Here is a 16812-nt window from a genome sequence, read left to right as displayed (position 1 = left end):
TAGGTATCTCTACGCAAGTACTCCTAAGCAACCCCTTTCTCCAAGATAAGTCAGAGTGGATAAGTACAAGGTTGTTACTGCCAGCGGCGTGAGACGGGACAAGATCCTAGTGCCCATGGTGAGTCGAAAATAGTGTCAGATGAATATCAATATATCATCAAAATATAATCAGAAAGTGACTGGATAGTATAAAATGTAGCCACTAAGCGTCCTGACAATGATCTGTCAGATAATGGATCTCAAGTGTACCATTCGGACCCTCCGTCCATGCTCGGCCCGCCGCCGCCGGATCGAAGAGACAGCAGGCAGGGGGAATATAGTGTTCGAAGTTTGGACTGCTTGCAACTAGCTGGACTCACGCTGTATAACACATTTGCTCCATCAAAACGTCAGCAGAGATTGTTAGGAATAGTGTTATGCATGGTAAGGGTGGGTATCGCCGCTGTCCTCGGCATCACGGCATAATTACTCCCTGATTAGTATGTGAGCTTTAATACAGGCACGGTTCTTGATCTTCATGTATATACAGGTACGTACTGAAATAAATAGCATAGGTACTTACTGTCGGCAAAGCTAACCGACCGAAGAGATCATGTTACTCTGAGTAACATTGTCGTATAGTTCAACAGTTTGATCGACACGATATGTTAGGGAACATTCCTAGATCTGAGGACATTCTAAGTGGAGATCTAGATGTGATTTTCCCAACCCCTGTCATCGGCTCACATCAGGCAGTAACGGCGTTTGTTCTCTTACCGCTGTGGAGCAAGATTCCCTCGTTCCGATTGATAGATGAGTAATACGGCACATCGCTTCCTCGAAAACTCTGAAAAGGGTCACAAGGTCAGAGCTACCGTATTGTGTTTTGCTGTGGAAGGTTAATAATTCGCCGAATCTCCCAGAATACAAGCTGTGCCAATACTCTAGCAGGGGTTCATCAGGGGTATATTTATTGGCAGGTGGAGTTGCACAGTCACTGGGATCGAAATCATCGCATGTTTGTGTAAGAAACTGCACTTTGTACAATGTGAAGCCTGGGCCCATTATGTATTACCGCTCATGATAAGATGATAAGATGAGAGGCGGAAAATACTATTACAACTCCTTGGGCTAAAGCCGAAACCCATTAATAGGTGAAAGGAAGAGGTCGTCTCATACCTATACAAGACATTCCCTGTTAGCAAACAGTGTCAAAATTGAGCAAATATGAGCAGGAGGACAAGTGGAAAGAATCTATAACCCTTCTCATATCTACCTACCTATTTTGCAAGTAGAATAGGATACACAATTGGTGTATAAAGCAGCTGAACTGAGCATGGGAGCCCAGGTTTGTGCCAAAGTCCGTAGCGGGGCGGAATTCTTGGAAACCTCAAGGAACGGTCTTTTTGGATTGATTGCCGCCTAGAGTTGCACGAATAGAGTAATAATATGCAATGGTAATATCAAAATATAGGATTTCTTATAAATATACTATGACAAAACTAAAACTTCTTCATGTAGGGTCCACCACCTTCTGAAAAGTGACATGCTTGCGCCAATGTTGGCGGATGGGCGTGATGCTGCACTTTGCATGGTGTACTCCGTACGTGTTATTACTATACGTAGGTAGATGTATCATGTTGCATACGGTTTATTGAAGAGATAAGAACATTATCAACACAATTGTACTCAACTTCATGCGTAATAGGATAGCACTATGCATATACCATGCTAACATCAGTAATCATGATATAACCATGACGGTGGCCAAGCAAATTCCAGACCCTACCCCCAGTCCGCATATCCACACTTGTTTTCTAACAGAACTTGCGTAAGTCTATTAGATAATTAGATAATTGACATGAATACAGCTCATGCCCGGTATACTGAATCTATATAACTCGGATCGTTTCCCGTAAGTTTGCAGAACAGTTAACCGGCCTGATACACCGCAAGAGCTGCGACGTGAGGGTTGATAAGACTCAAATTATATGGCGTGACATGAAGGTTTGTATCCGTGAGAGCGAGGAACATTGTCCCATTGATGGCCGGATCATGATCCCACGTCGACACATTGGGCTGGAACGTAAACGCCGTATTATCTCGCCGACTCACGTTGAGCAGCGGCGAGTATGTGACGTTCAGCTGCGATACCCAGGCCGCAAACCTTGGCCGTCTGACCGTGGTAGAAGTTACATAACTGTTGTTTGGTCCAACTAGACGCCCTGGATTATCCCAGTGCAAGAAAACCTGGCGACCCGGATAAGAAAGGGGAATGCTTCGGTTCTGAGTGATGGCTGGCGAGCAGTCTAGCGTCTTGTTGGTCGCATTGAAGCAGAGCTGAGAGCTGGAGATATTCTTGGTAGACAGAGTGTTGGCCCAACCGCCAGTAGTCTCGTTGAAGGCGGCGGAGGCATTAATGCGAGCCGGATTGGGCTGATTGAGGATATACAGCGCGGGAAAGTTTTGCCACACCAGCCGTGTCTGATTAATCGGGCAGCTTGAGATGTACGGTGCCAGTAGAGTCCATGCCCAACTCTGGGGTATTCCCACCGTATGCCATTCCGGCATGGGAAACTGCCCGCCAAACTGGCGGAAGATGAGCTGCTGGCGAGCCTCTATCGTGATGCTCTGGAGCAGTAACTGCGCAGCCGGCCCAGAATTCAAGTGTGGCAGAAAGCCGTAGACGCCCGCCTCTCCCCACCGTGTAAGTTTTTGGTTAAAGTCGATGAATTCCCGGACATTTGACATCGGGTAGTTATAAGTACACTGCTTAGGCGCCTGAGGGCCAAGCATGTTGGTGAGGAGGGTGGCATGTCCAATCTCTTGGTCGGCCATGTACTCAATGAGGAACCTGTCTTTGGCGTTGATCCCGTTGGCCTCAAACTGTTTGGTAGTGAAATTCTTCAAACCCCAGTGAAATAAGTCCAATTCTATCCATTCCTGATAGAGAGCCAAAGCTAGTGACTGGTAGTCGAAATCACTCTGGACTCGGTACACGGGAGCAGAACCATTGGTTCCAATGCCGCCGTTTGGAGTAAACGGCGCGGGCTGGGGGCCATGAAGCTTGCCATCAGCGGTATAATTGAATGACCCTGGAACAGGAGGCCGAGCCTGTATCACAGAGGCTATGACCGAAGTTGAGAGAGCCCCGGCGGTTGTTGCTGGAGGTCCCGTATAAGGGCCATGAGAAGTCACATTTCTCTGAGGCACCACAGTTGGAGTCACAGTCTCAGCAGCGGAGAAGGTAGTTGTTGGTGTGTACTCTCTCGGAATGGCCTGCACAGGCAGAAGATTTGAGAGGGCGAGAACGCCGTATAATAGAATGTTGCCGATCATGATGGCTTCGTTTCTGACGCGAAGCAAAGCGTTGTAAGACTCGACAATACACTACTACCATTTTGCCTGAAAACCTACGAAAATCCCAAGCCCTTATATCCCCTCTTTAGACTATATACACCCATTCATATTGAAATGTGCCGATACACCCGGAGCCTGTCATTCTGTCATTCAACGCGCGTGTCTCTGCCATTTCTTACCCAATTTTTCCACAAATCCTCCCACCAAGCCTAACAAAGATGACGTGTCTCCAGCTTATTGCCAAAACAACCATATGAGGTGACGACGCCACTATTAGCCATGCTGTAATGGGACCGTCATGAAGATCTGTGGTATGCGAATACTTTACGTGTCGAGATGTGGCGCAGATGCAAACTTAATACCTGGACGGCTGGGGCGGGCGATGATCTTGCAATATGTCACTACCCGCGTATAGTAACAAACTGTAATCGTACATGTATACTGGAATTGGGACAAATACTGGAGTGTTGTCGTGCGATGTGTGATCTTAGATGCACAGCGATAGTGATAATATATAGAGTGGCCTATGATGGATGGTTAAACTGCCTCATGTAATATGAATACGTATGATTCCCATACGGGGGAGCCGTCATATCCGTCGTATTGATTAGTGATGGCATTTCGGCATCGCTGCGTGTTCATTTAACTATTCCTCCTTGAGTTTCATCACCATTATGGGCAGTCTGACGCACGGGTAGACGATTTACCGTTTCGCATCTTATATCGTCGCACATGAAGCAGTGGTGATGACTTTATGATAACTCTGACGGCAATTAAACAATCAACACGAGTCAGTACGAGTGGATGCTGAATGATAAATTAACACTTCTCACTCTGTTATATACATATAAACTGCTGGCAATGTGATTGACTGTGAAAGGACTCTGAGTCCATTGTCGAGTGAAGAAGAAAGCGAGAAAATGCTGCAAACGGTGGAAGCAGGCGAATTTGGAAGGTGAATAGATCAGTTTGGAGCTACGAAGCTTAAGGCCAATGATAGAAATTATAAATTAATAGCAACTTCTTGAAAGAGAAAAGAGACCATCAAAGCCTTAACGCTTTTCCACTCTGTGGAACCGTGTGTACCCTTTGCTCACGGTAACAGTGCATGTACAGTCGTTGAATAAAACAGCGTGACTGCGCAAGAGATTTTCATTAGCTATCTAATAAAATTGAGCAGGCGTTCTTTAAATGGAATGAAAGTTAAAAGTAGATCTGAGGAGACCTAGCAGACATAGGTAGGTATAGCTGATAGATAAAGGTAGAGAGCTATGAGTCTGGCCCAGCCTCTGAAAACTCCATTATGACGACACGACCTGAGTCGCAGCCGAGAATGATTTGCTGCCCAACAACATTGGCAATAATGGGTCGATAGTCATTGGGTAGCCAAAGCACCGGCCTCCCGTCCTTCGTAATCCACTCTTTGCTCCTGTCTATACCGTACCCACGAATGGCGACACGTTGTAACGGGGGCTTATTTCCCGGGTTGTTAACAAGAGCAATTTGGTCAAGATCCACATCCAGATCCAGAATGCCATAGCTACTGTAGATGCGAGTGTTCATGTTTGGATCGAATGATAGATGATGGACTCTGCCAACATCGAGATTCTGGATGCACGCTTCTGCAGCTATATTCCAGACCTTGACTGTATTATCAACAAATCCTGAGGCGAGATACCGGCCATCTGCTGAAAAGGCCAGTTCATTGGCCCAGTTTCCATCGCACTTGAGTGTGTGGGTGCACGCTCCTGTAGCAAAATCCCAGATATTGATTGCTCTACCGCCTGATCTTGAGGCCAACTGCTGACCATCCCTAGAGAAGACGACTTGATGAACATAGAAGTTATGACCCTCAAGTGTACGGACACACACACCTGCAGCCACATCCCAGATCTTGACTGTCATGTCATCTGATGCCGAAGCGAGATACTGGCCATCTGCCGAGGAGGCTATTGAGCGGATCCAATCACTGTGGCCCTCGAGCGTCTGAATACACGCGCCTGTATCCACATCCCATATTTTGATTGTCTTGTCCCATGTTTCTGAAGCAATTTGTCCAAGCTTCAAAAAGGTTATTGACCGCACCGATGTACCGTTGAGTCTCTGGACACACGCGCCAGTCTCGACATCCCAAACCTTAAGTGTGCCTTCCCGCCTTGAGGCAACCTGCCGTCCATCTGGTGACAAAGCCATTGACTCAACTTTGCCCTCATGGCTGTCAAAATTTCGTGCACTCGCGCTTATGGAAACATCCCAGACCTTGATTGTGTTATCAGACGATCCTGAAGCGAGCTGCCCATTTGCCAACGAGACCAGCGAAGTAATCGGCCCATTATGCCCCTTGATTGTTTGGACGCACGCGCCAGTAGTGACATCCCAGATCTTGATTGTTTTATCCCACGATCCTGAGGCGAGCTGCCCATTTGCCAACAAGGCCAGCGAATTCACTTCATTATTATGCCCCTCGAGTGTCTGGACACACGCTCCGGTAGTTACATCCCAGATCTTGATTGTGTTATCGGAGGATCCTGAGATAATCTGCTGGCTGTTTGAGAGGGCTACCACCAACACCAACCTAGTATGCCCATTGAGTGTTTGAACACACGCCCCTGTAGCTATATCCCAGATCTTGACTGTGCAATCATATGATGCTGAAGCAACTTGACCAGTTGCTAAGCCGGCTACTGATCTTGCACAATCTTCATGCCCCTCAAGCGTCTGGACACACATACCTGTAGCTATATCCCAGATCTTGATTGTTTTATCGTCTGATCCCGAGGCAACCAGACTATTTGATAAGGCAGCTACTGACTCAACCTTACTAGTGTGGCCTTTAAGAGACTTTTCGCACATGCCTGTTGTTGTATTCCAGATCTTGATGGTTCCATCTTGCGATCCTGAAACAACTTGTAGACCGTTTGCTAAGAAGGCCACTGATCCCACTGATTTAGTATGGCCCTTAAGTGTTTGGATACATGTGCCTGTAGAGGTATCCCAGATTTTGATTGTTGCATCAATTGATCCTGAAGCGAGCTGCTTACGATCTGCTGAGAGAGCCACTGACTTTACCGAATCGGTATGACCCTCTAGGGTCTGTAAACAAGGGCTCCAGTTATCTTCAACGGCAGGCCACCTCTGCACCCATGATGGGATTTCTTGGTGGAAAGCTTTTCGTACTAAGCTCTGCATTGGGCTGAAAGCCAGTGCGGATGAGTAAGTTTGAAGCGGCGCCATCTCGATAGCCCTTCGATTAAAGAGAATAAATCGACGTGTGTCTTGAATGAAGCGAAGAAGCTCTCCTTTGAGTGATTGCGCCTGTAATGATCAGCATTGTTCGACATGTATACTTGGATATAGACTAACTGAGAGTAAGCCCTCGAGCGCTGCTGTTGAGATAATTCCAACTGACAGACATTGTAGGAGGCTCAAAGCCTCAAGCCAGTGAAGCAAATGCTTCTGAAGAAATACATAAACGTCCTTGTCATCGTCAAGAATATTGCTCGTCCCGCTGGTGTACCCCTCACAAAGGTGATCTATCCAATACACACAGGAATATCGAACGGCAGATAAAGGATCTGTATTTGGATTTCGAACGTCATCATCGGTGAGAAGTCCAAGATATGGCAAGGAGCATATGTTCTTCCTTAAAGTCCTATCCATGGCCTGTAGAGAGAGAGAAAAGATGCTGTGATGCACATTCCAATAGCTAGAAGAGAAGATATCATCTTTGTTCTTTGAAAGATAGTCTTTAGCTGACTGATGGACAAAATAGAGGGTATCTTCACGGATAGTCAGAAAAGATCCACAGAGCGCTACAATCTCCGTTAAATAGTCGACATCAACTGAAAGTTCTTCCGGCACCTCAATGAGACAGACGAGTTCTCGCATGGTAATGGGTCGATATACACTTATCATGACGGCGAGAATCCGCTGGCAGAGGTAGATGTCGTCCTTATCATCCATGTCGAGTACCTGTTTCATCATGCGTTTATATAGAGAATCGAGACCGGGTGGAAAGGTGCTGAGTAGTTTAAGAACCTTACGCCGCGTGTACTTTTCGAGATTTTGGCAGACTAAAGCCACCCAGAGAAATGTATCCTTTGCGTTCTCAAAGAGGTAATCTCGGACTTTGTTGTATGTTTCTTTATCATACTTCTTCGATTCCGATAGCTGATGAACTTTTTTATCGATGTAAAAATTAACGGCACTGGCAATAGACTCCGCATTGAGCTCCAGGCTCAACTTTAGCTTTTGTTCAGCGTTTCGTAGGCGCTCCTCAATCTGGGGCCAGTTTCGGCTCGACACAATCCACTTCACATGAGCTTCAGAGCCAGAGGCGTGCACGATAAGGTCCAGTAGTTTCTCAAATTCGGACACACATTCATCGAGAGCGTCGACCACTAAATATGTACGTTTCAACTTTGGGTCCCGGAGAATATCTGTAAATATATCGGAGAGGACAATCCAAGTGTTTTGTCCCTCAAAGAGCTTTCCGCCAGCTTGATCGTACTTCTTTCGTACATGAGAAATAAGTGATGGCTGCTGGTCGACAAGCATAAATATTAGGCCACGCAATGTCGCAGAAGCGTTGTTGAGTTGTTGGTCAGTGGCCTGGCAAAAGAAGTACGATACAAGGCCAGAGTGTCCTGATTGCTGATTCAATTCATTGATAATACCACAAAGCAGCATAGTCTTGCCTTTACCTGGATCACCTTTAATCCAGAGCAATCGACTCTCCTCAGAGTCCCTCCACTGTTGGTATTCTGCATTATCCAGAATCCAGGTATATGATTCTTGTAATAGGCCGCCCTTGGTCTGTTCGATACGTTTTTTGTCATCTGAAGGATTACTTAGGCGCAAATCCCTTATGCACTGCTGATCTTCCTTTGTTAATGCATGAGCGACCAGCTGCTTGATATCAGAGGCGGTTTCTAGCCTCCCGATTGTTTCGGAATCATCGTGGAAGACACGCTCTGCATCTTTGATAGCTTTCAAATCACCGCTCCAATCATCGAGGCCAACTATATCGCGTAGTAGGGCAAGGCCACGATTGCGGTAATATGAACAGACGCTTTTGATTTCGTATAAGAGGAGCACTTTGTAGAGGTCGATTACTTGAGTCTCCAATTCACGTCGAATGCCAGAGAGGCCACCGTCATTGGCATTCTCCTTTAGGACAACACCAGATAGCTCCCAATACATATTCATTCTCTTTATAACGTACTCGATGCCTTCGCGGTTGGCCTTTGTTGCATCAATGGGGTTTTGAATCACCTTATAAGTAAGTCAGCGTGATAATTCAGATGAAATGTACTTTGCCCGGTCGTCAGATTTACCTCCAGTGCTACACATACACCGGCCCAAGCAAGTGCAGCTTGTGGTGCAGCCTGTAGGGCAGAGCTGATTATATCCCTTGCAGAGATAGCTGTGCCAATGGCCTCCTTAACTTTTGCCTCTTTCGCCGTCTTGTTCAGGCCCTCGCGGATGAGCTGCCGCATCTGATTTCGCCTTGCGTGCGTATCACTCTGCGCAATTATGTTCTGCTCAGATGTCACTCCACCAAGCTTGCTAGACAGAATCTGCTCATACGCTTGCATCAATGCAGCATCGTGTTTCTTCAAATCATCATAAGCTTGATCCCAGAGGCGTTCAGCTAAGGATATCGGCGTCCTGGATGTGCTAGCAGGTAAAGTAGATCCAATAGGTGAAACAGAGCTGGTAGGGAGAGAAGAACTGGTAGGGAGAGAAGAGCTGGTATGGAGAGCAGAGCTGGTGGGGAGAGCAGGTGTTCTGGCAATTAGAGCAGATGAATTGACAAGCAACGCAGTTGGGCTTGCTTGCCCACGGCGGCCATTTTGCTCTATCTCCTCCTCCTGGATAGACGAATCATCACGGTGGGAGAAGAACTCCCTCACGCGACTGCGAATCCTCAGTTTGGAAGGCATGGCAGCTTTGAGAAGCTTGGTCAAATGCAATATCAACACAATGGCTACGAGGAATGATGTCCTTACTCTTATTGTTATAACTTCATGTTATGAGAGGGGAAAGTCGGGCAGCTGCGAGGTGACCAATCGCCATCGAAAAAGCGACAGGCATTCGAGGTTGGGCTGAAAAATTGCTACATGATCAATTCTTGGGTAAACGGTTCAATTACATGCACCCAGCCGTGTCACACAAATGATTGGCTGATGGCGGTCATTGATTCTGATAGGTTTGTCTTGGTTTTTAAATAATGCTGAAATAAAGTGAGTTCTGGGCCACGTACTTGGAAAGATACTTTATACACAATGTTCAGAATATTAACCACGATTTATTGCTTTGGACAATCAATTACGGCAATTGTGACTATCGCATACTGTACTAGGTACATGTAGCCAGCTCTACCTCTACCGATAAAGAATTCGGCCAGCACATAAGAAAACATGCCTACTGTGTAGTTATTTCACATCTGTTTAGCGTAAATTGATGATGTTACATGGATCAAATAATACCAGCCTCAAATGTTCTCTCAATCAAAACCTACAAAATGCCACTCTATGGTCCGTCGTCAACACAGCTGTGATTCTCTTACTATATATCGCCATTGTAGCTCTTTGGCGCTAGAAGAGGCCTAGACGCTATCTTATTCTTAGATAATCCCTGAAAGTAGACGCCCCACTTGTTGCTCACCGCGGGGCAGTACTTTTTTTCTTCTTCGGCGCAAGCTGCTTATCCATATCGCATTATCGGGCAGAGCCAAAATAATATTTTCTGCCGTCAATCGATTACCAACATTCCATCCGCCAGTCCATGATTTCCTGGAGGTGACGCTCAAGATGCCGTTGATAGACGATGGCTTCGAGGCCCTGTTGGAGCCTTTCTACAACGGCAAGAAGCTGACCGACCCCATCTCGACCAAGGAAGACAAGTTCCAGCTGCTGCCGGCATTCCTCAAGGTTAAAGGTAAAGAAGGCCCTTGCCAGCAATCGTTATGACTTTAATGCTAACATCTACAAGGCCTTGTGAAGCAGTACGCATAGATCTTTTCCTCTCACCAAGCCAGCACGACGGCGTTTGCTTCAGTCTACTAACTCTTGAGCCAGGCACATTGACTCATACAACTTCTTTGTCGAAACCGAGATCAAGGAAATCGTTCGCGCCAATCGCACTATCCGAAGCGATGTCGACAGCAACTTTTGGCTAGAGTATGCTTGGACATGGTTCCCACTACCCATCAATAGCTAATCTCATCTTCCAGCTTCACCGATATCCGAGTCGACCGACCTCGCCGCCTGGACTACACTGACTCCAAGTCCCGAACAGAAGTCACGCCGATGGAGTGTCGACTCCGCGATATGACATATGCCGCTCCCATTTTTGTCGACATTGCATACATCCGTGATAAGCAAAAAATTGTCCGCAAAAATGTGCCACTTGGACGAATGCCCATCATGTTGAAGAGTTGCAAGTGCCGACTCAGCGGCGCGAACAACTCTCAGATGGAGCAGATGAACGAATGTCCCTTGGACCCTGGCGGCTACTTTATCGTCAATGGCACTGAAAAAGTCATTCTGATTCAAGAGCAGTTGAGCAAGAACCGTGTTATTGTCGAGGCCGACGAGAAGAACAACGTCATTTCCGCATCAGTGACGAGTTCCACCCACGAGCGAAAGTCGAAGACATATGTTACATTAAAAAAGGACAAAATTACTCTCACCCACAATATCCTTGTCGAAGGCATCCCCATCGTTATCATTCTAAAAGCTTTGGGAGGTCTTTCGGACTACGAGATCATGCAGCTTGTGGCGGGTTCGGATGGCCGATATCAGGACGAATTCCTTGTCAATTTTGACGAAGCTGCCAAAGCCGGCATTTTTACACAACACCAGGCCCTGGAGTACATAGGATCGCGCGTCAAAATGGGTTCTCGAAAGGGCCAGTTTGGTGCTCAAGCCCGCCGCAACAATGTCGAAGAGGGACTGGATGCTCTGGCCAATCTCATCATTGCACACGTTCCCATTGAGGGCCTTGACTTTTACCCCAAGGCCATATACGTGGCTATGATGACACGACGAGTTCTCATGGCATCCCAAGATCCCAAATTGGTGGATGATCGAGATTTCGTCGGTAACAAGCGTCTTGAGCTGGCTGGCCAGTTGCTTTCACTTCTCTTTGAAGATCTTTTCAAGAGATTCATGGGAGAAGTGAAGATGTCAATCGACAAATTTCTTAAAAAGAACAATCGCGCTGTGCCCTTGGACGCTGTCCACATGATTAGCAATCATGCCAATAGCATTGGCTTGGGAATCAATCGGGCTATTCAATCAGGAAACTGGAGCGTCAAGCGATTCAACATGAACAGGGCTGGTGTTACTCACGTCCTCAGTCGACTCAGCTACATCAGCGCTCTTGGTATGATGACCCGAATTAGTAGTCAGTTTGAGAAGACACGAAAAGTGAGTGGACCTCGAGCTCTTCAGCCTTCACAATGGGGTATGCTATGCCCGTCTGATACGCCCGAAGGTGAGGCGTGTGGTCTGGTGAAGAACCTTGCTCTGATGACACATATCACTACCAATGTGGATGAGGCGCCTGTGATGAGGTGGATTTTCACCCTTGACGTTGGTGTCGAGCCGATTAGAAATTTCTCTGGTGCCGAGATGCACCGCGAAGGCTCATACATCATTCACGTCAACGGCACACCGTTTGCACTTACCAGATACCCCAAGAGATTCACACACAGGTTCCGTACTATGCGTCGCCGAGGCTGGATCTCGCCCTTTGTTGGCATTCATACCAACTCACACTTCAACGCAATTCATATAGCTACTGACGAAGGCCGCATTTGTCGGCCGTACATCATTGTCAAGAATGGCAAGCAGAAGCTCAAGCCAGAACATCTCCGCCTCCTTCAAATGGGCAAGGTCACCTTTGACGATTTCCTGACCAAGGGTATTGTAGAGTACCTCGACGTCAACGAGGAAAACGACGCCCTCATTACTATCTATGAAGATCAAGTAACAATGAGCACAACTCATTTGGAGATTGAGCCATTCACTCTTCTTGGAGCTGTTGCAGGCCTGATCCCCTTCCCTCACCACAACCAATCTCCCCGAAACACCTACCAATGTGCCATGGGTAAACAAGCCATTGGCGCCATTGCGCACAATCAATTCAACCGAATCGATACTCTCCTCTACACTCTAGTTTACCCTCAAAGGCCCATGGTCATCACAAAGACCATTCAGCTTATCCATTACGATAAACTCCCTGCTGGCCAAAATGCCACAGTCGTTGTCATGTCATACTCTGGATACGATATCGAAGACGCTCTAGTCTTGAACAAGGCATCGATTGACAGAGGATTTGGACGCTGTCAGGTCTTCCGTAAATACACAACTGAGCTTCAAAAATACCCGAATGGAAGGAGAGAACGCATAGGCGATCCCCTCAATGAAATAGACAATGGCGTCATGCGACGAATCAAGAAACACGAAGCATTGGATGACGATGGCCTAGCCATTGTAGGCCAGAGAATCCACTCCGGAGAAGCCATGGTCAAGAAGGAGACACCGCTCGATATGACGACGACGGGTATTGGTCTTGACCGTGGACCCAGCGAGTACCGCGACACCGCGGTTTCATACCGTATCGCAGATCCTGCTTACATCGACAAGGTCATGATCTCGCAGACAGAAAAGGACACAACAGTCATCAAAGTGCAGACGAGACAGACGCGAAGACCCGAGCTTGGTGACAAGTTTTCTTCTCGTCACGGACAGAAGGGTGTCGTGGGCATCATTGTCGACCAAGAAGATATGCCATTTGCCGATAGCGGTCTGTGCCCTGATATTATCATGAACCCGCACGGTTTCCCTTCTCGAATGACAGTCGGTAAGCTGTTAGAGTGTCTGACTGGCAAAGCATCCATTGTCCACGGCCGCAAAGAGTATGGCTTCGGCGACGCTTTCCGGTCTCACCCCGTTGAGCAAGTAAGCAAGGTCTTGGTTGATCACGGCTTCTCATGGGAGGGCAAGGATTACTTCACCTCCGGCATTACTGGAGAGCCGCTCGAAGCATACATTTTCAACGGCCCAATCTACTACCAGCGTCTGAAGCACATGGTGCAGGATAAGATGCACTCTCGTGCCCGTGGTCCCAGAGCCATCTTAACTCGACAGCCTACTGAAGGTCGATCGCGAGATGGTGGTCTTCGTCTGGGAGAAATGGAACGCGATTGTTTGATTGCTTATGGCGCTTCTCAGCTTCTCCTGGAGCGACTCATGTTGAGTTCCGATGGCGTCATGATTGACATTTGCCAGCAGTGTGGTCTCTTTGGATACAGAGGATATTGCGGCACTTGTAAGAGCACAAGAGAGGTGACGAAGATGCAGATGCCGTATGCTGCCAAGTTGCTGGTACAGGAACTGATCAGCATGAATGTTGGAGTGCGGTTGCAGCTGGAGGACGAGTTCCCTCATCCCAGCTGATCGAAATAAGTAGGAAACACTTCCATATTCTTTTATAGAGTATGATGTATAAATCATATAATCAGACTGTATATGTACACAATAAAATCAATGGAAGCATTTTCTTTATTAAATTCTTGCTTGTGATTCAGATTGACATTTCTTCTTCTCAGTAGCGTCATTCCGAGAACCGCACTATAATACCACGGCTTGCTTTCCTTTATCCTTTTTAACAGATCTTAGCCCCGTCATTGTAACTTCGTATTCTGTCGCATTCTCAATGCCCTGGCCCGAAGCTGCTACATGTGGAGCAAACACCACCTTCATCCACCTCTTCCAAGTCTTGAGCGTCGGCGACCCCACATCGGCATCATCGTCCGCAGAAATAGGAGCGGCAATCCTCGTAGGGCGGCCGTATACGGGTCTCTTGTAGAGAGCCACGCGGCAGGATATCTGGGTGGACCAGACGAGCCCCAGGCTTGGCGTTTTGAGAGAGCTGGAGCTGCGGGGGTCGTCGCCCCAGCCGGTGAACCAGCGTTGCTGATGGTCTAGCGCAAGGGCGGGTGAAGCAGGCTGCTCTTCGTCTGGAAATGAAAAGGAAACCGGCATGGAAGACGAGGGTGTGCTAGAGAGATTCGGTATGGTCGATGGAGGGGCCATGCTCCGTGAGGCTAGAGGGCTCTCCAGGTGAGATGGGCCACTTCTCATGGCAAGTGAGCGTGGAATGGAGGGCGTGGAGGATGAGGCGAAGCGGTCGGCGACTTGGTTTGCCACAATGATGGCAATGCTGTGTCTTCGAGCAAGATCGCGGAGCAGGGCACCTAGCCGGATGAGGTCAGCGCTCCGAGTGGCCATGTTAGAGCCATGGGAGCCCTGGCGTTCGAATTCGGCACGATAGTTGGCTGCCACAGAGTCGATAATCATGAGGCCGATGTCGTGTCTTGATAGCAGCACGGGCACTTGATACTCCAAGATATGGTCCTGGGACTCGAGGTCAGGGGTGACGGCGCTGTGGATGCCGTCCAAAGACGCTGGAGTTCCTGCTTCGCTGGCTTCCTGCAGGATAGTATTCCCTTCGAGCATCTGGGCCAGACGCCTAGTTGCGAGTCCAGATTCCGTTGAGATGTAGAGAGCTTGCTTGCCCAATCCACGGGGAGCGGGGAGTTGCACGGCAAGACATAGTGAGAGGAGGAACTGTGTTTTGCCCACTCCACTTTCGCCAGTGAACTCTGTGATATGGCCGACGGGGACTCCGCCTCCCAGTGCTGCATCTAATCCATCGTCTAGGGTACTGATGAACTGATCAGAGGTGGTTGATATTGGTGGTGGTGGCTGCTTCTCTTCGATTGAGGACGGTGGGGGAGAAGATGGTGGTGGTGCGAGTGGCCTGCTAGAAGCAAGATCGTCTGACAGTGAAGCCTGTATAGCAGCAAGAAATCGGCGGAGGTCGATAATTGGAAGTTGAGTTCGCTTGGCTAAATCTGCCGGGTGTGCCGTGAGAAGGTCGGTAGTTGTGAGAGCGTGTCGTTCAATGGTGGGGATAAGAGCAGCAAAAGCGGAAAGGGGAAAAGAAGGAAGAATGTGGAGGAGGTCCGTCATTTGAATAAAAGCGTCCACAACATATATGTAAAACACATAAAAAACGATCCAATGCCAGCTGAACCACGCCCTTTGGTTACAGAATGCAGGGTGGAGGAGAGAGGGTGTAAGATGATAGGGCCAGAGCCTCGTAGCTCAGAGGATTTTGACACCGGCTCTGCAACAACGCTGTGCTATGCTGCGCTATTCCATGTCATGCCTTGCATGTGGCGTTCTGAGACAGACAGTTTGCTTTGTGTTTGTGTCTGGTCAGAGCCTTGCTTTGATGCGCTAATGCGGCGCTCGAGCGTGGGTATATAGATTAACGAGGCCGCTATAGCTTTGTGGGTTGGGTATCCCGTTGGAGCCCAAGCGAAGGGCGTGTCTCCCGTATCTCGATAAACACAGATGGATCTTGATAATGAATCTTGGATATCGAGGTGAGTTGTCAACGCCAATGGATGCTTGGTTGAGCTGCTGCTGCTTGATCTGGTAACGTGGTGGTTTCTGCGTGAAGCAAATCACCACCCTACTACCTCTCGCCTACCCTACACTGGATCTGACCGCTGCTTAGTAACGCGCATAGCTATACACAAAGCCAAAGTTCTGACTCGGGTCTCGCACAAATCTCTTGCGTCCTGCACCTACGCAGCTTCAGCTTTGCCGCCCAAACTATTTCCGCGTCTAGTGCAAGCCCAATCCCTGTCCGGGTTCCGCACTGCAACAACTCGTTGATTCAGCCTCACATTCCTCTTGAGCCTCGGATCCTTGAGCTACCGGGTGAGCCTGCAGGGCCTAGCCAACTAAAGAGGCGGCTCATCATTGCAACCAGGGTGTTGCTAGCCCACGACTGATTTGTGAGCTACAGATGGCGGTAAAAAAAAAAAGATCGCTGAGAGAAAAACAAGACTACTGCGCCCTTTAGCTCGGCTGGGCGGCATGCTGAGAGCGCGGCGAGACTTGGCAGACTCGGGTACCTGATGATGGTGGACGACTGAGGAGACCGGAGAAATGAGAAACAGAGGCCACACCACGATTGTGTATTTTTGACATCGACGGCAAGCCTCCTAGGAATGTCTGGCAACACTATTTTGGAAGTCGGCTTAGAAACTCAGACGCTTCGACAACCATTTGATGGTGCGATGGGTGTGATGGTCTGTGGCAGATTCTGACAGGGCATCCAGCCCAAGCCATGGGCAGCTTAACCCCGTCGCGGCTAGTGGTTGGGCAGGCTGTTTGCAAGGTTGGCTGTGCTGCTGATCGCTCAATTGCGTTACCACAAACAGCTTGCCGGCCCCTCTCATTTCCACAATTATTCCTCCGTCTTATTCGACAACTATAAAAGCTTGTTCCCGATTTAGAGTCGGCGTCGAGATGCTGCGGTTCCGCGTTTTGGCGGTTCCGCGACTGGGGGAGAGGGGATAAGAGACGAATGTCCGCATACGTG

The 16812-nt window shown here is 48.3% G+C and overlaps 4 protein-coding genes across 4 annotated transcripts; 1 reads left to right on the top strand and 3 right to left on the bottom strand.

Annotated features, from left to right (window-relative positions):
* Positions 1 to 1911: 1911 nt before the first annotated feature.
* On the bottom strand, positions 1912 to 3318 carry TRIVIDRAFT_39594 (uncharacterized protein; the record flags this gene model as incomplete). Its single annotated transcript, XM_014094619.1, has 1 exon — positions 1912 to 3318. One exon carries the CDS (start codon positions 3316 to 3318, stop codon positions 1912 to 1914), a length of 1407 nt encoding a protein of 468 aa, XP_013950094.1.
* A 1290-nt stretch (positions 3319 to 4608) lies between these two features.
* TRIVIDRAFT_195814 (uncharacterized protein) lies at positions 4609 to 9284 on the bottom strand (the record flags this gene model as incomplete). The annotated part of the gene is made up of 6 exons (XM_014094618.1): positions 4609 to 5400; positions 5713 to 5897; positions 6036 to 6583; positions 6749 to 8613; positions 8676 to 9009; positions 9163 to 9284. The coding sequence occupies 6 exons, from the start codon at positions 9282 to 9284 to the stop codon at positions 4609 to 4611; spliced, it is 3846 nt and encodes a 1281-aa protein (XP_013950093.1).
* Positions 9285 to 10154: 870 nt separating this feature from the next.
* Positions 10155 to 13808, top strand: TRIVIDRAFT_206553 (uncharacterized protein; the record flags this gene model as incomplete). Its single annotated transcript, XM_014094617.1, has 4 exons — positions 10155 to 10281; positions 10336 to 10348; positions 10422 to 10523; positions 10577 to 13808. 4 exons carry the CDS (start codon positions 10155 to 10157, stop codon positions 13806 to 13808), a joined length of 3474 nt encoding a protein of 1157 aa, XP_013950092.1.
* Positions 13809 to 13982: 174 nt separating this feature from the next.
* Positions 13983 to 15386, bottom strand: TRIVIDRAFT_227821 (uncharacterized protein; the record flags this gene model as incomplete). The annotated part of the gene is made up of 1 exon (XM_014094616.1): positions 13983 to 15386. The coding sequence occupies one exon, from the start codon at positions 15384 to 15386 to the stop codon at positions 13983 to 13985; it is 1404 nt and encodes a 467-aa protein (XP_013950091.1).
* Positions 15387 to 16812: the final 1426 nt, after the last annotated feature.

The sequence above is a fragment of the Trichoderma virens genome (assembly GCF_000170995.1).
Source record: "Trichoderma virens Gv29-8 chromosome Unknown TRIVIscaffold_91, whole genome shotgun sequence".
NCBI lineage: Eukaryota > Fungi > Ascomycota > Sordariomycetes > Hypocreales > Hypocreaceae > Trichoderma > Trichoderma virens.
Note: the sequence above shows the minus strand (reverse complement) of the source record. Positions and strands in the feature narration are given on the sequence as shown.